Source organism: Aulostomus chinensis, chromosome 24 (assembly GCF_037954235.1).
Source record: "Aulostomus chinensis isolate RoL2024-O1b breed Wild chromosome 24, RoL_Achi_v1.0, whole genome shotgun sequence".
NCBI lineage: Eukaryota > Metazoa > Chordata > Actinopteri > Syngnathiformes > Aulostomidae > Aulostomus > Aulostomus chinensis.
Window position 1 is genome coordinate 6608408 of NC_141343.1, and position 22819 is coordinate 6631226.

The window sequence follows — 22819 nt, forward strand, 5'->3', positions numbered from 1 at the left end:
CGTTACTGGGAGTCCCTCATTGTTTTATTTATTCATTTATTTTCCATAATTTGATCAAGCGGCAGAGTGACACAGTGCAGGATGTCATTTTGGCTCCAGTACAGTGAGATCAACCCGCGGGAAAACAGCGCTGCACAGACAAAAGTCATTAATGCAATATTTGTTTGATATCTGCCTGCAGCCCACGGAGGAGAGATGTTACGTACTCGTGCTCTGCCTGTCGGCACACACCTAAGTTGTTGCTGATTTTGCATTTATTACAAGTGACACACTCGGGGCGGGCTATCATGCACAAATCCAGGTCTCCGTAGAACAGAGCTTTTAGACACATATGAACTTTATTTGGCCAATTTCTTTTTTTCTTTTTTTCTTTTTTTTGAACTACTTCCCACTAAAAATCTTTGGTGGCCCTGAGGGTCAAAATATTCCCGAACATGTGAGTGAATGAGAACATACATGCAGTGGTTAAACATGTGGTGTGGATTTGCACAGCAGAGCCACAATACATCATCCTGAGTGCATGCATCTGCTTTCTCATAGCAAAGCTTCAGTCACCGTATGCACGCACGCACACACACACACACATGTGCGCGCGCACACACACATACACACACACACACACCAGTTGCATGCACACCAAATTACCCACACACTTCAAAACTGATAGTTAAGTTAAAATTGTTGTACACACTCATGCCCACCACAAAGAGCACTCAGGTCAGGCGCACACACACGCACATGCGCGCGCACACACACACACATACTCAAAAGTGGGGGTGCAGTGTGAGAGTGTTTCGCCGCAGACCTCTGGCGTCTGTCCTTCAGCCTGACTCACTTCCAACCAACCAGCTAACGGCTCTATTTACAACTCGTCCACTTCCTGAAAACTCTCTGTTTATCGATAACTAACATCTCCAAGCCCCGGAGCGCTCTCGTTTGCATCTGAGCGCTTTGTTTTGGTGTTTGTTTGCGCTGCGGTGGAACAGGATCGCCTCGGCCGCTCCGAGAGGATGCGGAGAGACTTTTTTTTCATCTGCTTCAAATATCCCGTCAGTGAGTTTATAGCTAACAATGAAACAGGAGTCAGAACGGAAGAGAAGTACAATCCATCCGTCGTCAAATAAAAGCCGCTGCAAGCCGAAGAGACGCATAAAAAAGCCTCCAGTTCTCTGTATGTGTCCCGCGGTCAGGTTCACTTCCCAATATGTGTGTGGCGTTTGTTTTTGTCTGGAGCCAGCTTTTGATACAGCTCCTGAAAATAACCATATTGTCTGCATTTGAAGTGCAGCCTGCTCAAAGTATCCACGTAGTTTGGGGTTGAAGTGCAGGAAACAAGCTCACGAGCTGCCAAACTTTTTTTCATTTCTTATCCTCTTATCCTCTGTGCATTGCGTTTAGTCGTCATTTTTCCTCCTGTTAATGCAAAGTGATCGGATATTGATGGCGCGGCGTGATACTGAAACTTGATCGACTGCTTTTGGTTATTAATAATAAACAAAGAGAAATGTGGAATGCAGGCCCAGTTGTGGACCGCAGATGTTTTTTACATAACTGACTGATTTGATTATCAGATGCATTTCTCCATCTCTCCGTCTCTCTTCCAGAGGTGCGTTGTCCCCCCGTCGTGCCCCTAAAGAACATCTTGCTGTCGCCCCCTGCCTGTGGGAAGAGGGCGGCATCCCCGGGCTCGGCTTGCTTGCTCACCTGCCGCCAAGGCTACAGTCTCCAGGGACATAGGAAGGCGGTGTGTCTCGGCTCTGGGAACTGGACGGCTAATGTTCATAAAGCTGTCTGTACAGGTGATGCACTGTTATATCCACCTCTTCATGCAGGGTTGGGGTCAAAGGTCACGGTGGGATATGAACTGTGAGGGTTGTGGTGATCAAGATACTCTGATTGGTTAATGGGGACGGAATTGAGACAGAATCCTGTGCAGGTTTTGCATTTGTTGTGTTGACTGTGAAGCTCCGCCCCACCCTTGCCGTGTGCTGTACCGCAGCCACCCCTGAAACAAGCACGCCCGACCCACCCCACCGATTGCCTCACAACCACCTCTACAAAAAGACTCTGCAGGTGAGGGAGGAAGTGCTCGAGTAGCTTCGACCAATCACGTTTGATCGGGTCTGTGGAAAAATAGCACACAGTAGTTTCACAGGTATTTGGCGCCACCTATTGTTGATGTGTTGACAAAGTCAGATGTTCCTCTAAGAACAAAACCCCTGACTTATATTAGGAACAACGCCGTATGATGTATTTTATTTGATCACCTTACACACAGATACTGCTGGTTCCCAATCAGTAAAGTCTGTATAAAAGCATCCTCTGCTTTAACTTGACAGCACACGTGAGACTACAGCCCTTCTGGGGAAAAAATACTCCTATCAGTAGTTGAGTTCTTTTGGGGTTTTTTTTGGGTGGGGGCCGTCATACAGCAGCCTGACAGGTGGCGAAGACGCTGACGATGTGAAGAAAGACAGAGTGACACAAGCGTCACATGTGGATGCGTCAGCTTGGAAGCAGGAACTCTGGTCGCGAACTCAAACCATTAAAGTGTCCAAACTCCCTGCTCTCCGCTCTGGAGACGGATATTAAACCCCTCAGATGTCGAGCCGATCATAGATGTCCTCGATCGCCTCATTTTCTCGGAAGCCGGAAGCGCCGGCGTCAGGGAGAGGAAGAGGCGTCGTAAAAGATGAAAACAAAAGTCAAACAATCGCTCCGTCAGGCAGAAATGTGCGCAAATCAGTAAGAGAGGTAGAAAATGAAGAGACGGGCAGGAATGATGAGTTTGGAGAGAGATCTCTGGCTTTATTCACGCCTGGCATCACGGTTTCAAGACCCTAACTGAATTATTCCTCCCTTGTTATGCAGATGAACAGAGCCGTGTGCTCGGCAGATATGGACACCTAAGTGGAAACAGCTCTCTTACATAACCCAGCAGGAACAGCAGCCGTCTATCAATGGCAGACCCAAATCTCCCAGTCTTAACTGGTTTTTACAGCGGCCTGGAACCGAGACTAACTGTACTGGCTTGATATCACCAGAACGTGCTGTACGCGAGGTCACACAGGGGGACCTGTGTCTGCTGGGACCTCACCAGCTAAACATATATCATATCAAGAAGTTTATCAATCGTGCTGTTGTTTGTTTCTCCTTAAAAGAAATAAAAAAATAAAAAGCTGTTCCACGTATCACTTAAGTCGCTGACAGCGAAGCGGAGAGAATTCGCTGTCTCTTTGCCGCAGTCGGAGCTCCTGGGCTTTTTTTGGGCTCCTGCAGCTGTGCGTCTCAAATCTCTCAGCACGCGTCGGGAAACAAATCTGCGTTTTATTTTTTTAATTTGGTGGTTCAAGTTCATTTCAATACCTCTGATTTTAGGATGATTCCAAATTGAACTCCGAAACACTTTCCATAACAATTTCTGTGGAGGAGAATTAAAAGAAGACAAAACACACATATACACATATGCGCAATCGCACGCGTGATTTATCCAACAGATCGTTTGTTGCGGATCAGCGATCATCGTCGGGGATTCGGGGCGACAGATTACAACAAATGCAAACTTAAAATGGCGTCAAGCACAGCGAAGTTACAGTTTTGCATCGAATCAGAGCGCAAATGAGTAGTGTTCTATGGAGATGAACGATAAAAGGATGTTCCCGAGGAATTTGTAGCCGTAGGTGAAGCCACGGTCAAAGTCCATCAGTAAGACAAACCTAAGATCCTGCAGCAGCAACAATTCTTAGCTCTGTGCCACATGAATCAACCGGTCCCCTCAGTCTAGTTAGTTCCAGTTTTTAAGTTACATCTCAAAACCAGAAAATATCTGAATGGTGTGAGCTGGTTTCTACTTGCTGGTCTAATTCTTGTCCTCTCTGTCCCAACATGGCTCCTTCAGGACTGGAACCTGAGGGAGTCTTCACTGTTTGGACAATGACATAAAGCTTGTCTCAGCCATTATTGCGGCATCCTCTTGTTGAGCTAACGGGTGGACGGCGATAAGGGACATATGGCGATGTCACGTCAGCGGGGTTAGATTCTCTAGCGGCCAAAAACGAGTGTGTTATGATTGAAAGAGGTCAAGGGTCAGGTGACATCACTCGTCCTCCCTGGTGATAACAAGGAGCAGGACGAGGTCGATGGTGGTGCAGGTCAGGAAGTGAACATCTGCTTCATTAGAATCTAAACTCGTGTATGTGTTTGATTCTGAAGAACTACGTGCAGCCCCCCCCCCCCCCCCCGACTCTGTGTAGCATATGTAATTGTTGGTTTCACCGCCTCTCATCAGATACGGAGCCACCATGGATCCAGTGTCCCGGGAATATCATCGCCGAGACGGACGAGCGGCGCGGAACCGCTAACGTCAGCTGGGACGTCCCCAGCACCACTGACAACTCTAAAGAGGAGGTGAGATCAGTCCCAACCAAAAACTCTGGAAGCGACGCCACTGAGAACTCTTGTGATGACCTGTAGCTGTGCCTCTGACGCCTGCAGGTGGTGGTGCAGGTGAAACCAGTGTACAGTCCTCCTCAGCTGCTGCCCATCGGGAAGGAGACCATCACCTACATCGCCACGGACCGCGCCGGGAACCAGGCGAACTGCTCCTTTACAGTCACTGTCATTGGTGAGCATCCACCACTCTTTCATCATCCCTCCATCACTCCTCCATGTGAGGCTGAGGTATGGTTCCCTCCAACAGCCTTTATCCTCCATCTCATCATCTTTATCTTATTCTTTTCCTTTCCTTTCTGAAAGTGTCAAACTAAATAGTTCAAGACTTCTCGAACCGCTGTTTGAATTTAAAAACCCAGTGAACCTTTTATGGACCACATTTGAACGAGTGATTTCAGTACTCGTGTGAGGGAATTATCACGTGTCATCATACATGTTTGGCTGTTTGCACTGGGCCTCTTGATTAGTGTGTCTGTGCTGCAGTTTCCCGTCACTCAGAGTCAAACCTCCCTCTAATGAGCGCGCTCGTCCGTCAGGCGGCCCGTACACCCCGGCAGGTGCAAAACAGGGTAGCAGCCGAAAGTGAAAATGCGGGGTGTCCCATGTCAACCGCTCAATAATCACAGCAGTCAGGGTGAAAAACCTCAAGCCATGAACATTTCCATATGTTGTTATGGGGATGTGTGTGTGTGTGTGTGTGTGTTTTCTTTTATTAGAGACATGTGTTTAACTAGTGCCCTCTGACACTCGGTGCTGAGAGTGAGATCACAGCCCTCCACGCTGCTCCTGACTGTGTTTCTGTCTGTAGAGCACTTTTTCCAGTCGTTTCTCACCAGATGTTTAAACAACCACCACAGAGATATACAGATATGTATGAGTGTGTGTGTGTGTGTGTGTGTGTATGTATATATGTGTGTGTATATATATACTGTATATGTCTGTATGTATGTATACATGTATTTATAGCTATATATATCTATATATACATATATCTATGCATTTATAGATATAGATATCATCTAGCTCTCTCTCTCTCTCTCTCTCTCTCTCTCTCTCTCTCTCTCTCTATATATATATATATATATATTTACTTATCTATATAGATATAGATATATATCGTGTATGTTTTTGTTTCCTGTTGCCGGTACAGCTATGATCGTTTCCCTGAACAACCCCTTGTTTCCCCATCTAGATACCGAGCCCCCGGTGATTGACAGGTGCAGGTCACCGCCCACAGTCCAAGGCTCAGACATGGAGACGACGGTCGTTTGGGAGGAGCCACAGTTTTCCGACAACTCAGGTATGTCTGGTCAATATTCTCAAATGGCCGTGGATGGTTTATTCTTCAGTTCCTCTGCTACGTTCTCTTCCTCCGCTCCTGATGGTTAAACAAGATCTTTTCCACTGGGCGACTGGAAAAAAGGGATCAGGATCGGGTTCGCTGGTGTGTGTGTGTGTGTGTGTGTGTGTGTGTGTGTGTGTGTGTGTGTGTGTGTGTGTGTGTGTGTGCGCGCGCTTGTGTGTGTGTGTAATGATGAGAGACACTGGACAAAGAATGGATTGTAATTGTGAGCGTAAATGTCTCATTTGGGTGTGTGTTAAAAGAGACGGGAAGGGGGGGGTCGTCATCGCTGCAGTCACTGCTAATGTCATTAATGTGAAAACAGATGGAGGCAGTCAAGAGAAGCAGGTGGTTTTGCAATGAAAAATGATTTTTGTGGGAATTCATGCTCATTTCATTCATTTTTCACATAGTCATTTGTGCAGTGCTTATGTGAACATTTACAGTACTTAACTCAAACGGGAGTTAAATGCTTTAGAAAGACTTGTCAAGTCATATTTTTCAGGGAAAATAGCAGAGATTAATCACCGCAGAAAACCCAGAGGCCAAATATTCTGTTAGCTTCCAAGCAGCCGTCGCACATTAGCAGCTCTTAAATGAAAAAGCAAGCAGCTCCACTTAAAGTGCACACAGATATGGAAGGATTGGCAGCTAATATGCCTCCGATATCAAATTAATTACTCGTGTTGTCATGTCGTCCCTTTCAGGAGTGTTCAGTTGTAGTTCATATGTAAGCAGATTAGGTCGCCATATTTAAGCCATGGCTTGTCTCTATGTTAACAGCTAGCAGCTTTAAAGCTGCTGCGCTCCAACTCGCGCTCTAAATTTTGCACAAAGGCATTTTTTTTTAGCTGCACCTCAGGGTATTCAATGGTGATGAATTTGAAAACTAAACATGCGCTCTGGAGTTTTTGGGGTAAATGTTGCGGGATGTGATGAGAGACACACTACTCCGTCTTTTTGGTGTTCGCCCATAAACCACCTGAAGAAATAAGAAATTGTCAGGAAGATCCTCTTGATTTTACATTTCTTGGCAGAAATGACTCTGAAACCTCAGCTGAGACCACAAATAGTTAATTTTATCAAGTACTCTGATTCCTCAACTCATAGTTATGTGAGGCAGTACACTCGATGTAACTGTGCCACATCTGACAGATGTTCGCAGTGTTAGCCTAGCCACTGGTGGTGCTAGCGCCATCTGTGGAGGTAAAGGGAGGGAACACAGAAGGTGATTGAGGGCACAGGACTTTACAAAGTTTGGGTACCATTTGGGACTGACTGAACCAAATCCAAAGGCAGTTTGAGGTCACGCCAAAGCCGAACTGATCAATTTGTTTTAGTGTCTGGAGCCAGACTGGAGAATAATAGAGAAAATCCCAGTCCTGCTCTGGAAAACAACTAATATATGGACCATTGGACAGAACTGTTTTTATTGAAGTGAGTAGGAGAGTTACCAAAGACCTTCCTAGCATATCCGAGGGAGGACAGACAAACTTTCCTCCCAAACACACCATGGGGACCCACACACTTCCTCAGCCCAGGATTGTTCAAGCTGATCCAGGAAAATCCAGAGGGTTCTTTTTTATTACCCCTACTCTTTCATACGTGTGTGTAGTTCACTGTTCTTCTTTTGAGGGGTCAGCTAGGTTGTCCAGAAACCAGTCTGTTTCACTCCTCTCGGATCTTCTCCATGCTGCCTTTGTCAAGTTTTCCCCCTCCACCCAGTCCACAGGTGTGTCCCCTCTCCCGCCTCACTTCTCTTCCCTTTCCCTCTCAGAGGTAAAGGGCAATGCTGCTACTTTTCCCCTCTCTGACACACTCGTGCACCCTTCACATGCTGCGTGCTCAGTGATTTGTACGTTTCCCCTCAGACTTTCAAAAAAAAAAAAAAAAATTTACAACCTTAAAAAATTCTTCTTGATCTGAGCTTTCCTGTAGCGTGTCTAATATTTCCTGCACTTGAGGGATAGAAAGCTTTTCAAGTTGCAGACTTGCGCCGTTCTGAAAGAACTCCTGTTTGGTTTGTTGTCCTGTTGTTAGAGTGCTGTTTGAAGTGGCCAGAGAGGAAACAAACATGCTTGGAGGCCGCAAGAGCCAACATTTCTCTCAATTGATTACTTCCAGGCGACAAAATATACAGTGTTCCCTCAGTTTACTCATTTCTTGGTCACAAGGTATCACTCATGCTCTCAGTTTTATTAATTTATGGCAAAAAGATAGAACTTGAAACAAAAATCATTGTGGCCTCAAAAACTCTATAAATCTGTTTGGACGCTTCCACTGTTTGGCCAGTTTAGGTGTGAATTTTCCCTGGGTTGGAGACTGAAGGAGATATCAGACCCACACAAACTGATACTGTGGTGTTTTTGTTCTAATTTTGTTGCCTTTTCCTCGTTTTTTTTTACGCTCTCCTCAACATCTGCTCTGTGTTAGGTGACAGACAACATCTAAACCAGGTACATCAGAAGGAGAAAAAAAGAAAAAAACCCTCCCTTTCAAAACTTTCTGCTCGGGACTCTTCAGCCTCCTGTTTTTGAAAGGCTGCTTAGGCTGCAGAGTTTCTGGCCAAGCTGAATCCTGTTCATCACGATTGTCATCCACACTATGATCAATTTCCTCTGACGGGTGGAAGGCCGTGGTGAGGTTACACGGCCGATCCTGGTACGAAGGAGGCCACTTCACCATGTAGCCTCAGTATCACAGAGCTGCCTGTCTTTCTTTAGCTTCACCCAAGCAGCCATGGTGGTGACAGACAACAAACCAGACTTCTCCTGCACTCCAGCCCACAGCCAGGCCCTTGTAATTCACTGGCTTTCGCTCCAGATACACACACGCAGGCACACACACAAACACACACACACACACACACACACTCATAAACAAATAACAGTGGTCTAATATCTGTTCATGTGTGGAAACACTCAGACAGACGGGGAACCTCAAACTTCACGTCTCGCTCATGAGGCCCAAAGGGTTTCGTTGCCCACCTGTCTGCAGAGGTGCACCCCTTCCAAACACGCGCGTGCACACACACACACATACACACACACACACACACACACACACACACACACACAGTAATAACAGGCTGCTGTGGCTGCTGCGGGGCCACACGACGTCAGCCCAGCACTGCTTCAACGTCAATGTTTTGTTTTTCCAGGCCCACACCCTGATGCCAGAGCTATATATAGCCACAACCCAGTAGACGCACACATAAACACATGTACAAACACACGCGCGCACACACACAGGGTATATATGAGGGGAGACACCAGACTCCAGCAGGCCAGACGTGTGTCAGCCTGCTGGAGCGACGTCGCTACTGTAAGTGTTGTAACGGGGTTCATGAATTGGACAGAAACACATTTTTCCACCTTCTCCTTATACTTTCACACTTGCTGCAGGTGCTTTTAATAGTTTTTGTCTTGAACACACACACACCTTCACACACCTCTCTCATCACTGCTGCCTCTCCCAAGGTCTTGTCCATCGCTCTCTTCTCATTCAGTCTTTTTTTTTTTTTTTATAATCAGAACCAGCACTGAACTCTCTCCGCCATCCTCAGAGCTCATTTCTTCTCCTGCCATGTGACGCCCCAGACACACCATTCCCATGTCAACATATCATGTTTAACGTAACTCCCGGGGTTTACTAAGTGACTCATAAAGTCCTGGAACAGAGCGGCAAGGCTAATACTGCCCTCTGCAGGATACCAGGAGAACCGTGCACCGAGGACAATTCCTCCTGGCGAAGAAGTAGTTCCATCAAGTGTGCACGTGCACATTGATGCTTGATGATACCAGAGTCTTGTGTTTTATTTCATTTCACTCTTATATGTAGTACTTTTCTTGTAGGTGTTATATACAGATCAGAACATGCAGGACTGGCTGGTGTATATGCAGAATCTGACTCTGTCATAGATTGTACCTCAAACTCCTGTTTCGCTTTGTTGGGTTCTTCCACTAGCTGATCATACGTTGTCAGTATTTGTCCTGCTCCGATGATGTTTACTGCATCACAACTCAAATGGATGTGTGTTAGCGATCGGTGTGTTTACTATCGACACTCTTCTCCCTCTAGGTGGTCGCCTCACAGTGACCAGTAGCCACACGCCAGACTCTCTGTTCCAAGTAGGAGAGACACTGGTCCAGTACACTGCTACTGACGGAGCCGGAAACAGCCGCATCTGCAACCTCACCATCAACGTACAAGGTACAGGACCATTAGTGAAAGGAATAACATTGGGATTTCCCCCGGATGTGTCTTGGCGGGTCTGATGATTTTGTTTGTCCAGGGATGACCTGTGACCAGCCATACGTCCCAGTAAACGGCGAGTTCATCTGCGTAGAGCAAGAGGATGGGGTTAACTGTACTCTCCGCTGCAAGGACGGCTACAGTTTCACTCAGGATGCTGTGCACAGCTACTTCTGCTCCTACAATGGCGTTTGGCAGCCGCCGTACACTCCAGATAGACCCGACTGCTCAGGTGAGCTCCACTCCGCTTGTCTTTAAGGGTTCTGTCTGTAGGACATTTCAGCTTCAGTATTAACTGCTTCTTGTTTTCACCAGTGAACCGTGTCGCCAACAATGGGTTCAAGCCGTTCGAGATGCTGTTTAAAGCATCGCGGTGTGACGACGTGGACCTGGTCAAGTCATTTGCTGGGGAGTTTAACACCAAACTGGGAAGCATGGTAAGGAGCGTCACACAGACAGGCTCATGTGTCCTATTAGAGGAGAAACACTGATTTTTTTTTCCATTTGACATAACTCTCTTCCCAAACATGTGGTGCTTTCTTTTTTCCTCACAGCTTCCTAACATTTGTAGCAATGATGATGTCACATGCAAGCTGGAGGTGATGTCACAGGGTAACTGTGTGGAGTACAACTACGATTACGAGAATGGGTTTTCTATAGGTAAGACCCTCATTAACAGCCTGCTTTAAATGTGATCAAGGTCTTTTATTTTATAACGGTTGCTCCTTCACCCTGTCTGACACCCATCAGTACCGGGGGGTTGGGGTAACAACTGGGGTCCTCAAGGCGCTCAGGATTATGCTTACTTCGAGTCAGGCTTTGCCACGGGCACCCGACCACTCAGACAGCGAGCCGGCGGTGTGCAGGCCCACCACCGCTCCAAGAGGCACAGAAAGATCACCGGCCCCACCAGAGACCAGAAGATACAGATCTATTTCAACATCACAGGTAGAAGAAATGCGATTTTGGGTGTGTGTGTTTGGGTGCTTGGTGTTTTCTTGCGTCCCAGTGGATACCTGTCCCAAATTTGAGGAAATTCCCTCAAGGCCTTCTGGAGATATCGTGATAATTAGAATAAGACAGATATCACACCCTCCACACACACGCGCACACACACACACACACATACACACACACACACACACATACACACATATATATTAGCACATATGTTGTTTCTTTAATGAGGTCTCGTTCGATGCAAACCTGTTTTTTCTATTCAGTACCATTGGTTTTTAGTTACCGGTGCTCTAAACGTTGCCTGTTCTCCCAGCAAGCATCCCTTTACCGCTGTCGAGGAATGACTCCATCGAGGTGGCCAATCAGCGGAGGCTCCTGCGAACCCTGGAGCAGCTCACCAACCGGCTGAAGCGAACGTTGGCCAAGCAGCCGCTGTCCAGCTTCCATGTGTCTTCAGAGATGATCGTGGCCGATCCCAAATCCCTGGAGAGCAAGAGGGCCTCTCTGTTCTGCAGGCCTGGCTCGGTGCTCAAAGGCAGGATGTGCGGTGAGTGGACTGAGTAAACGACGTCTTTCTTTCCTTGTTTTTGTTTACCTCTATGTCACCAATTGCGTGCACTGTTGCAGTCCAATGTCCGGTGGGAACATACTTCTCTCTGGAGTATAACGAGTGTGAGAGCTGTTGGTTGGGCTCCTACCAAGACCAGGAGGGTCAGCTGGAGTGCAAGTCCTGCCCCGAGGGAACCTCCACGGCCTACCTGCACTCTCGCAGCGTGGCCGAGTGCAAAGGTAGGAGAACCTCAAAGGAGAATTTCGATGAGGGTATTTGAATACTGCGTGAAGCGTTTGTCGGTGATATCCCTCCCGGTGTGTTTGCAGGGCAGTGTAAGCCTGGTAGTCACTCTCTGAATGGGCTGGAGATCTGCGAGTCATGCCCACTGGGTCACTTCCAGCCTGGTTTTGGCGCCAGGGAGTGTTTAGTCTGTCCTGATGAGACTTCCACCGTCACCAGAGGAGCAGTGGATGGGATGGAGTGTGGAGGTGATACACCACAGTGGACACACCCTGAGCGCCCAATCAACCTGCCTACTTAATCTTTGAAGAACATTCATCAGTATGAGCTAATTCAAATGAGTGCTTGGAACATTCATGAGGAATTACAGTATATCCGAAAGGCAAATTGCTCCTTGGAAATTTATGACATATTTGGAAAATGAGCATTTTTTGCTACTGAGTCAAAGTATGAAAATAAACTGCAAATTTAAAACTGTGGAGTGGAGCTGCCAGATGTTGGATTTTCCAACCAGCAAATGCCACTTTTTTTTTAAAGGTTGTCTGTATGAGATTTAAAACACTAATGCATCATAATTACACGTGAACGCCATCTTTTTTAATGAAATGATCCAAGCCATCCAAAGTTCGAGACCTAAAGCATATTTTACTAATTGTTTTGGTGGATAGTTTTAGCAGGTTAGCTCGCAAGCTAATAGTTGAGGTCAGTGTGGCTCTTGGTACCTTCAAATGGGGTTCTGCTGACCTTGTTCACAAGAAGAAACCATGTGAATGCTCCTCTCTCGTGGTATCTCTTCACCATTCGTCAAACCCTTTCCTGCTGGCCTCTGTATGCTCGAATAGCTTCCGTGTGATTTCAGGAACTCTGCTGTTCTTTCAAAATCTTAAAATCAGCTTGATTTGAGCACGCAACTGAGGCTCACAATATGTCAGATTGTATCCATAGATATGCCCAATATGGCCGCGCAACCAGCCAACTGACACAACAGTGAGGTGGGTGCTGAATCTTGAATTCTCTCCTCTCTTCTGCCCTTGTAGTTCCCTGTTCGGCAGGTCATTTCTCCCGTACCGGTCTGGTTCCCTGCTACCCTTGCCCAAGAGATTACTACCAGCCCGAACATGGCCGCTCTTACTGCCTTTCCTGTCCCTTCTATGGCACTACCACGGTTACCGGGGCAACCACCATTCAACACTGTTCCAGTAAGTGTCCCTTTTGCATTCAAATCCAAGAAAACTACACGCACGGTTGGATAGTACTTGGCCCGCAAAGCCACGAAGAGCTTTGAAGTGAAATTAGAACCGATGTGGAAGTGAAACATCGGGTCACGGCTGTCATTCCTCCACATTGTGTCGTAGTGAAAGACTGACTATGAGATCCAGATGATCTTCACCTTTGCTTCCTTTTATTTTGGGAGTCATTCTGTCATTATCGAGCTGGCATCAGTGGTGTCGCCCCAATCCAACGGTGTTTCTAAGAACAACCTAGTAGTTCTCACGTTATAGAGACCATCTTATACGGGCTGACGCGAGCCAGACACAAACTGCGTACATTCTATTCTAAGCTGAATTATCATGTCAGATAACTTGTGTTAAGTTTCTAGCAGAGTTGGCAGCTGAAGTCAACAGTAAGGAAACTATGTGGAACAGTTAGTCTGAGAGAGAGACAGCTATTTAGAGTTTGAAAGCGCTTTGGAATCACTGTGCTGTGTTGTGACAGCTCAGTCCAGTTGGAAAAGGGATTACTGCACGGGATCGGGGGGAAAATGGAAACAATAATATTTTATTGCACCACTGCAGAATGGAAATGAATGATGCTACATTCCTCAAGTGTGGGAATGAGCAGCGGTGAGGAGATGCCGAAGAATAAAGGCTTTTGTTCGGCTGGAGCACAACCGTCTGGTAGCAAGGGGAAAGAGCCTTGCTGTTTTTTTCCGACTCGCCTTTCGCTCTCATTGTCTGTATTTTTTCTGGGTGTCGTTTTCAGGTTTTGGCTCCAGTTTTCTTCCCAAAGAGGAAAGTGTAACAGCAGCTCCTGAGGTGGAGGTCGTTGACGACTACCAGGCCAGCAGCCAGGTTGGTTTGACTTTTTCCAGTTATTTCTTCCTATAGCGTAGCACAGGAATGAGTCCTATAACCCGGAAACAAGGTAGGTTTGTTGAAGGTCCTGTTCCTTTGTCTTAATGTCAATGGGGGTTTTTGTGTCATTGGTACCTGAAGTAAATATTGTAGTGTTTTGTTCTACAGCATCAAATACGTCTTTAAATTCAGCACTTGCAGTTTTTTGAGCTTTTTTTGTGTCAAGTGACTAAACAAGCTGGCTTCGTTCAGAGCACAATGTTAGCTTTGGGGTTCAGACTATTTTATTTAGAGCTAAAAAAAAAAAAAGTTTAAGTCGTTGAAGTCTCCGAAACTTTTGTTAGCAACACAGCTTATTTGCAGCAATAATCCAAAATCCAGTGTAAAAATCTCATTGGCTTTTGGTCAAGGGAACCTATGGCCATGCTGACGTCTTTATTGCCCCACAAAATTCATACCTGCGCCACCGCATTGAGATTGAAAATGACTATGTCCTATAGCTTGTTTCAGTATGGAGGAAGGGTGGAGCTATGATGTTCGGAAACAGTTGAGGACTCAATCATCGTTACATGTTTTTAATATTGTTGACATTTACGTGCATAACCTCTGAATGGCTTTTACCTAAGAACTCAAATGACCAGCTCTCTTCAGTCTCATGCTCTTTTGGACATATTTGAAACAGATCTCTCTCACACTCGAAATGCACAGGGTTTAAAACGCTCTGCCAAGCCACACTGATACTTTCCATCGTCTACTGTGTAGCCATACTGCTGCCCAGTGCTGGTGGAAGTCCCATCAGGAAACTGAAGCCTTCGTGTGCGGGTCTGCACCATTATTCAGAGCCGGTTTAAATGATGAAACTGATGATTCACTGTGAGCGGCAGCGGAGACCAAGCGAGACCGTTGCCAGGGACTGCCACCGCCGCTTCCAACTTTCGCTGCGATTAAATTACAATGAACCAATCAATATAATGCAGAAGTAACTACATCACAATGCTGATTTGTACAAAGTCTAATATAATGACTTTAAATGGGCAGATCGAGCCTTTCTCTGTTAACATCATCATGATCTCGACTTGGAAAAGGTTGCAGCACTGTGTAAATTTTTTTTTCCTTCTTTCTTTTTTTTTGTGGTGTGTTTCCTGCAGGTTTTCCATGAGTGTTTCCTAAATCCTTGTCAGAACAAGGGAACATGTGAGGAGGTGGGGGCCGGATATGTCTGTACCTGCATGCCTGGGTTCACAGGTAGAACACCACCACTCAGAGCTGATTTGCTATTGCAGATCTAACAACACACCCACGGTTCACTGTGAACACGTATGACATCATTGACGTTCCACTTCAGTGTTTTTTCACATTTTATCCCAATTTCTACAGGCGCCAAGTGTGAGATGGACATAGATGAATGTGACTCTTCCCCGTGTCAAAATGGAGGCCTGTGTAAGGACGGGATGGGCGACTTTGAGTGTCAGTGCAAACCTGGATATTTAGGTAATGGACCAAGACTCATAAAGACCTGATGTATGAAAATGTGCAGTGAAACATAATGATGAATCAGCGTAGTTCAAGTTGTGCGAATGACTACAAGAGAATGTGAACATGAGATTCAGCCCTTGTAATGAAGTTGTAAAGTTTTCTTTGAATCTCAAACCTTTGCCAAAATCAAGAGGAAACGCTGTGGTTGAAAATGATGCCTTCCATCCATCCATCGATTTTCTGCCACTTATCCTGTTAAGGGTGGTGGGGGGGTGGAGCCTGTCCCAGCGGCTTTCGGGCGAGAGGCGGGGTTCACCCTGGACAGGTGGCCAGTCCATCACAGGGCCAACACACATAGACAGACAACCATTCACACTCACAGCTACGCCTACAAGTGACAAGTGAGAAGCAGGACAAATCTCGGTTGTCGTTCAAGACAGAGAAAACACACGCAAACTTTATTCACGTTGCTGACAGTTGCAAGTTTGTCATAGGACATAGAAACGTTCTTTCATGACATTAAGATGTGAACCCATATACAGCATGTTAGCTAAGAATATTGTTTAACCCTTGACCTTTGCCCCCCACCCAGGCTCTCTGTGTGAAGCAGAGGTGAACGAATGCCTGTCGTCGCCATGTCTGAACGAAGGCGTGTGTGTGGATGAGGTCAACAAGTTCACCTGCAGCTGTGCTGGCGGTTTCACAGGTTAGATAACAGGGGCTGCATTTGATTTCCATTCCATCTGATACTGGTTTGGTTCCCTCGTCAGACTCTCAGGGCTGCAGCTTAACTGTATTTAGTGACTCATGGTGTGTGTTTTTGTATTAGCATTGTCCTGCTCACATCTTCAGCATATATGTTGAGTGTATTTTGTTTCTCTGGATCCACCGATGTGTCTTTGTTTTTTATGCAGGATCCCGTTGCGAACTGGAAATAAACGAATGTCTGTCCAACCCTTGTCTGAACGGAGGCGTGTGCGAGGACATGATGGGAGGTTACACCTGTAACTGCGCCGCCGGCTTCTCAGGCGACAGTTGTGAGGTGGACGTCAACGAATGTCACAGCACCCCCTGTCTTAATGGAGGCTCGTGTCTGGATGCAGTCAATGATTTCAGGTGAAGATTGCATTCGCTGGACTTGTACGTCAGTTTATTAGCTCAGTATTAAAAAACAAAGATGAAACTTTCATCACCCAGTTCAACGATGTTCTATTGAATCAGACAAAAAGAACGGCTTGTATTTTGAACGCTCTGACGTTTGCATCTCTGTCTCAGGTGTCAGTGTGTGGAGGGTTACCGGGGTCAGTTCTGTGAGGTGGACGTGGATGAGTGTGACCCCAACCCCTGCGTGAACGGAGCCAGCTGCATGGATGGTCTGGGGTCCTACACCTGCCGCTGCCTCCCTGGGTTCAATGGAACCAGGTGTGAGACAGGTACTATAGGACGGACAACGCATCACCATGGCAACTCTAGAGGGAGGAGAATGAAAAAGATAGATTATTGATGGGTTGCTATGAGGATTAGATTGTTCACAGTAGAATACTTGAATTTGTTTTATTACCAGTTTCATATAGCATACATAAAGAAGGATTCATGGTCGTGATTTTGTGACGAGCCTTCTTGAATTCATAACCTGAAGGAGATCAAGTTGCAGGAACAAATATTTTTATTCACGTTTATTCACTTTCTCTCATTTGTCCTGCCAGAAATGTCGTCTGCCTTCAACCTGGACTTTGAGGTGTCTGGTATCCATGGTTACGTGATGATGGACGGAGTGATGCCAGCGCTGACAGAGATCACGTGCACCTTCTGGATGAGGTCATCGGACACGACCAATTATGGCACGCCCATCTCCTACGCTGTGGAGGGCAGTGACAACGCCTTCCTGCTCATAGACTACAATGGGTCAGTAATACACAAGTACACATACATGTAGAACAAATCAGTCACTGAGAAGGAAACATTTGGCTAAAACAGCAACCAAGAATAAGTTTTAAAATTTGCCTTAAATAACCAACACTGTGGCTGTGTGGAGGCCTGGCAGACCAGAGGACTGTGGTAAGTCTGGGTGAACCACACAAGGGCCCTCCAGACCCAGAGCTTCCTCCACCAAAATAGTCGAACAAAGCCCAGAAAACTGGACTACCAGGCAAGAAGCGAGTTCAACAAATCCAGCATGTCATTCATCTGCTGGCTTTGCAAACCGTTTACCACAAAAATGCATCGACAGTATCGTCAACATTGACTTTCCACAATCTGGTTAGGAGCGCGTTCACGTAAAAGAACCGGTTTCAGCACCAGATAACCAGCTAAATATTTCACTCAACAGAACAAATGATAGTCCTGGACAAATATCATGAATATGAATCCAACTCATTTGCTGCAGGAAGGAAAGCTGGCGGCAAACATATTGACTACCTCTGTAGTTTCCACATTCCTTTAGATAAAATGGCTGTCAATAAAAAAACAGCTCATTTATTCAACTTCAGGCCGTTTGCTGTTAAACGAGCTTTGTAGCAAGTGGAGAATGAATCCAAAAACACAAGTCAGACTGGTTGTAGAAGGATTTAGTGCTGCAGTTAGCCTTAAATCTCTATACAAAGACATATTGAAGGCTTTGGCTTGGGGGGGGGGACTAATCCAGGACAACTGGAGGAGGAGGGTGCAATCTGTGCACCAAAGTTCACAAGAACTTCCAGGAATGGAAGATTTTCCATTTTCAAAGAGAATCAATTGGTTTGTGCTTTTTGTGAACAGCTTTCATCACTTCGCTTGAGCACATTGGGCCCCTCTGAGGAGTTAACCGCCCTCATGACTCTGAAGGTCTGCTGGTAAAGCTTTAGTGTCAAATACTTTGTGGAAGGGAGTGAGAGTAGCCGCATTTCTTCTTCAGGGTCATCTTCTACCTCTCCAACGTGTTTTTTCTGTGGCGTCACTTCCTAACATCCCTGCAGGTGGGTTCTGTATGTCAACGGTAAGGAGCGAATCACTGACTGTCCTGCGGTGAACACGGGTAGCTGGTACCACATCGGGGTGTCCTGGAGGAGCTGGGATGGCGACTGGAGAATCTACATCAATGGGAAGCCCTCAGATGGAGGCAAAGGCCTGTCAGTGGGCACCACTATCCCAGGTGTAGTGCTATCCTCGGCTTGGTCACACTTTTTTTGACATCTGTGACACATTCCCTCACATAAACACAGTATTCAAGCAGACCAGTTGGTAGTGGTTAACCTCTGAGCCTGTGTCCTGTAGGTGGGGGAGCGCTGGTGTTGGGCCAGGACCAGGATCAGAGGGGCGAGGGCTTTAACCCTGTTGAATCCTTTGTTGGCTCCATCAGCCAGCTCAACATCTGGGATCGCGTCCTCACACAACAGCAAGTACGTTGGAAGAAATTCCTCACCAACGTGAATGTTGGTTTCAACATTCGGCAACCCTGAACCTTTTGTATTTAGATGATGTAAAGGTGAGTTTGTTAAAATAACCGGTTGCATGTGTACTGTTTTGTAGATTAAGGTCCTGGCCAGCAGCTGCCCGGCCTCCCGTGTGACCCACAGAGGAAACGTCCTGGCCTGGCCAGACTTTCTCAATGGGGTGGTGGGCCGAGTCAAAGTCAACCTCAGTAGCATTTTCTGTGCTGGTAAGAGTAGTTAGAGCCACCGCGTGACATCAGAGTGACATCCTAGCTGCTCTGCTTACTAACACCCTCAAAACCTGTGTTCCCTCCAGACTGTCCAAAGCTAGAAAATGCTGTTCCCCATCTACACGCCTCCAATGTGGAGGTGAGCCCTGGAGCTCAGGTCCAGCTGTCTTGTGATCCCGGCTTCTACCTGGTGGGGGAGCCAGTGCTCCAGTGCCAAAACAGAGGAGAGTGGAGCCACCCTCTCCCCAGCTGTGAACGTAAAGCCCTCACATGAACTGATTTACACTACAAACCAGTTCCATCTTGTATGCTTTTTGGTTTTCCCACGTGTCACTCTCTGGGTTTAGATATGGGTCTTTAATTAAATCTGTATCTCAACACTCCACCATACACTCCACTGCTAGGTAAACACACCCTTATGACATTCATCTGTCCTCTGTGTGATGCAGGGGTGTCCTGCGGGCCTCCTCACCCTCTGGAGAACGGCTTGGTTGAGGGGACAGACTTCCGCGCTGGTGGTTCTGTTGTTTATCAGTGCAACGAAGGCTTTTACCTGCTGGGAGACGTGAAGCTGCACTGCTCTAACAGCGGCAAATGGGGAGGAAATCCACCTGCCTGTCTCGGTACTGCATGACATAATTAAAGGCCTAAGCGCATTATTGCTGTCACTCAGGCCTACTCAGTGTTTGACTGCGTTTACCTGCAGATGTGGACGAGTGTGCGCTGGGTTCAGACTGTGATAAACACGCCAGCTGTCAGAACACAGAGGGATCCTACACCTGCACCTGCATCCACCCTTACAGTGGCGAGGGCAAGAACTGCACAGGTAAAAAAAAGAAAAAAGAAAAAAAAAGTTCAGCTCATGTTTACATTCTCTGTTATCCATATATGAAACCATTTCCTGTGTGTTTTCCCACCAGAGCCAGTCAAGTGTGAGAACCCTGGGGCTCCGGAGTTCGGCCACAGAGAGGGAAATAACTTCCTGATGGGCGGCGAGGTCGTCTTTGGCTGTCAGATCGGCTATGAGCTGATTGGCTCGTCTCACCTCCACTGCCTGGAGACAGGAAACTGGGATGATTCTGCCCCGTATTGCAGAGGTGAGCAGCTGTTGGTCTGGCTGCTTCTTTTGCTTCTAGTTGTTCTGTATACTCCTCAATTACAATGATTAAGTCCCCTTTACTACATGTAGAGCAGTCAGTGGAGCTCTCAACAAAATCACTCATGGGTCTCCATCATGTGAAGGAAGTACAGACACCAGACCAGTTGTGCATCAGAGGGTTTGAGAGATGTTTCTCATCATCTGTCTCTTCACTGATTTTGATGACTGTAAGAAAAATGTTCAAAAATATCCATGTGAAATACATATTGCTGCTTTCAAGACAACCTGGAAGTCCTGAATACCTGATCAGTAACAGCCAGTCACAGTGACTGAGGGGCGATGCCATCAATACTTGATCACTAACAACCAGATGTGATACCCTTCAGATCTTTCTCCGCCTCTTAAGCTATAGATGGCGAAGGTGAAATGACATATTTTTGGACGTTCTTATTTAAGGTGTTTTTTTGGTTTGTTTGTTTTTGTTGTTTTTGTTTTTCCCTGGTGGTTGGCAAAGAGCTCTCAGGCACATTTCTGCCCCTGCTGCTCTGGAGCGTGTCCTCTTTTTGCCCTCTGAGTTGACTGAAAAATTAAGTCTGAAAACTCCCTGTCGAAATTCCAACTTTCCAGCTGTCTCGAACGCAGCATGCAGGGCGGGACGCAAAGGTTAACGCTGTGATGAAAGGAGAAAGGTGCATTAACTGATGTGGTTGTGTTAGTAAATATTTACACATTGTGACACACATCATTGAAGCCCAGCTGCCCCTGAGATCACCTCCTGTTTCCCATGACATTTACTAGTACAGGCAGATAACTCGCTCATGCATGACTACAAAAATATAGCAATGTTTTTGTGTTTCTTGTTCTACTGCATCTTTGCATACAGAGCTCATTTTAAGCAACTATGAAGTAACACAGAGGTTTTCAAACCTTAATGAAAATGAATTTTTGACTATCACAGACATTAAACCGCTCTTACATCCATGTCCAATAAAGCAGCTCTCGCACAGACAAAACTCAGATAAGAAAATAGCAGTATTTTTATGATGCAGACACTTGAATAATCATACACTGCAGGGAAACACATGAAGATCTGCATGTACACACACCCAAATAAACACTGCAGACATTCAGACCAACACATTATGCAGGGCGGCTGCTCTACACATGCCTGACCTGCGGTGCTGTGAAGGGGCGATTATATATGCAGCTGTCTCTTTGTCTTCCACTGTCCAGCGGGCTTAAAGGCCTGACCACCACAGCAGCAGCACCACACTGGCTCCGAGCCACACATTCTCTTCCAGAGAGAAAATGGACCTGACTTAATCTGTTGTGTTCAGCCCATATTGCCTGGTAATTCCTCCCAATGAGAGGGTAAACTTTACAAATCGGAATAAATACTGGTTAGCTTGTTGAAACTTACCTTTAATGTCTGCCTTCAAGTTAATGAAACAGCCATGCATTAATGAGTAACTATCAAAAAACGCAGGATAGCTAAAGGCTGAAGCCTGGTCTGTTGCCCTCATCACAAAAAAATACATAAATACGTATCCAGGTTTTCTGTCGCAGTGACACATGAAATTGAAACAAGGGTTGCCACCTCATACCGGTATTTTCATTAACCAAGATATTTAAAAACAGAAACACCTAATTATGGTTAAACGCCTCCGCCAAGATCCCTGTCATGGCGACCTTGACCTTTGAGCACCAAAACATTTTCAGCTCATCCTCGAGTCACATTGTAGGTCTGTGCCAAATTTAAAGAAATTCCCTTAGATGTTGGGTGTGCGAGAATGGGACAAACCTGACGACAACGTGCTTCCTTCTCCTCCGCGCTACTTGTGTAACTTCTTCTGTGTAAAGGTAGAGAACATTACTAACCATATGTTGATGTTACGCTTTAGCCCTTTCTTGCCCCGAGCCATCTGTTCCGGAGAACTCCATCATGAAGGGAAGCAACTTCACCTATGGAAGCAAGGTGACTTTCAGGTATCATTTGCATCCTCTATGACGCCATGTTGGTTTGATGTCAGCCAGTTACTATAAAAAACAAAAACCTATAATAGGAGTTTGAAGTTTTGACAAGTGTATCTCACTCTTTTCTCAGCTGTATGACAGGATACCTGCCTCAAATCCCTTATGAGTTCCAGTGTCTGGCCAGTCTCAGGTGGACCGGGACACCACCTGCCTGCTACCCAGTGACCTGCGGGGGGCCTCCACATGTCCAGAATGCCGCCTACACCCTTGACACAAACACATACAAGTCTACTGTCAAGTACACCTGTGCTGAAGGTCACAGGTGTGAATAAATTCATCTGCAGTTTAGTTTAGTCTCCATTTATATGAACATTGTTGATATAACGGTAGTGTGTTTTTGTGCACAAAGACTGCAGGGCCCCATGGAGGTGATCTGTGAGGCAACAGGGGATTGGAGCAGGCCTTTCCCACGCTGTGTGAGCGTCCTCTGCAACGAGCCGCCAGCACTGAGAGATGCGGAGACTGTAGGAGATAACTTTGAGCTGGGGAACAAGGTGCACTATGTCTGCAAAGAAGGGTAAATGGGGTTGAAGTCTCCTCAGTTATTATGCTATTTTGTCAATTCAAAGTGTGGAAAACGTCAAACTTGCTTCACTGGTGCCACCTTGTGTATGTGATGTAGTCTGTAATCACAGGAAGTAAGTGTGAGTCTTGCATGCAGGCCTTTCTTAGCGATTTTACATGTGGAACATGT

At 46.3% G+C, this 22819-nt stretch overlaps 1 protein-coding gene across 7 annotated transcripts in view; it reads left to right on the forward strand.

The window, feature by feature from the left end:
- The window catches only part of svep1 (sushi, von Willebrand factor type A, EGF and pentraxin domain containing 1), a 102597-nt gene that overhangs the window by 66010 nt on the left and 13768 nt on the right, over nucleotides 1–22819 (forward strand). For 6 of the 7 annotated variants that reach the window (XM_086198119.1, XM_086198117.1, XM_086198115.1 and 3 more), the window contains 30 exons: nucleotides 1605–1799; nucleotides 4289–4407; nucleotides 4495–4624; nucleotides 5645–5752; nucleotides 9875–10006; nucleotides 10089–10280; nucleotides 10364–10485; nucleotides 10603–10708; nucleotides 10799–10996; nucleotides 11322–11555; nucleotides 11636–11797; nucleotides 11888–12049; nucleotides 12839–13000; nucleotides 13785–13873; nucleotides 15025–15121; nucleotides 15254–15367; nucleotides 15945–16058; nucleotides 16267–16468; nucleotides 16628–16785; nucleotides 17059–17257; nucleotides 18307–18482; nucleotides 18605–18729; nucleotides 18860–18989; nucleotides 19079–19249; nucleotides 19442–19615; nucleotides 19699–19818; nucleotides 19913–20089; nucleotides 21993–22077; nucleotides 22196–22387; nucleotides 22475–22642. In XM_086198119.1, coding sequence (XP_086054245.1) covers nucleotides 1605–1799; nucleotides 4289–4407; nucleotides 4495–4624; nucleotides 5645–5752; nucleotides 9875–10006; nucleotides 10089–10280; nucleotides 10364–10485; nucleotides 10603–10708; nucleotides 10799–10996; nucleotides 11322–11555; nucleotides 11636–11797; nucleotides 11888–12049; nucleotides 12839–13000; nucleotides 13785–13873; nucleotides 15025–15121; nucleotides 15254–15367; nucleotides 15945–16058; nucleotides 16267–16468; nucleotides 16628–16785; nucleotides 17059–17257; nucleotides 18307–18482; nucleotides 18605–18729; nucleotides 18860–18989; nucleotides 19079–19249; nucleotides 19442–19615; nucleotides 19699–19818; nucleotides 19913–20089; nucleotides 21993–22077; nucleotides 22196–22387; nucleotides 22475–22642 — 4513 coding nt within the window. The remainder of the gene's footprint in view (nucleotides 1–1604; nucleotides 1800–4288; nucleotides 4408–4494; nucleotides 4625–5644; nucleotides 5753–9874; nucleotides 10007–10088; nucleotides 10281–10363; nucleotides 10486–10602; nucleotides 10709–10798; nucleotides 10997–11321; nucleotides 11556–11635; nucleotides 11798–11887; nucleotides 12050–12838; nucleotides 13001–13784; nucleotides 13874–15024; nucleotides 15122–15253; nucleotides 15368–15944; nucleotides 16059–16266; nucleotides 16469–16627; nucleotides 16786–17058; nucleotides 17258–18306; nucleotides 18483–18604; nucleotides 18730–18859; nucleotides 18990–19078; nucleotides 19250–19441; nucleotides 19616–19698; nucleotides 19819–19912; nucleotides 20090–21992; nucleotides 22078–22195; nucleotides 22388–22474; nucleotides 22643–22819) is intronic. The other variant, XM_086198118.1, reaches the window with a different exon arrangement.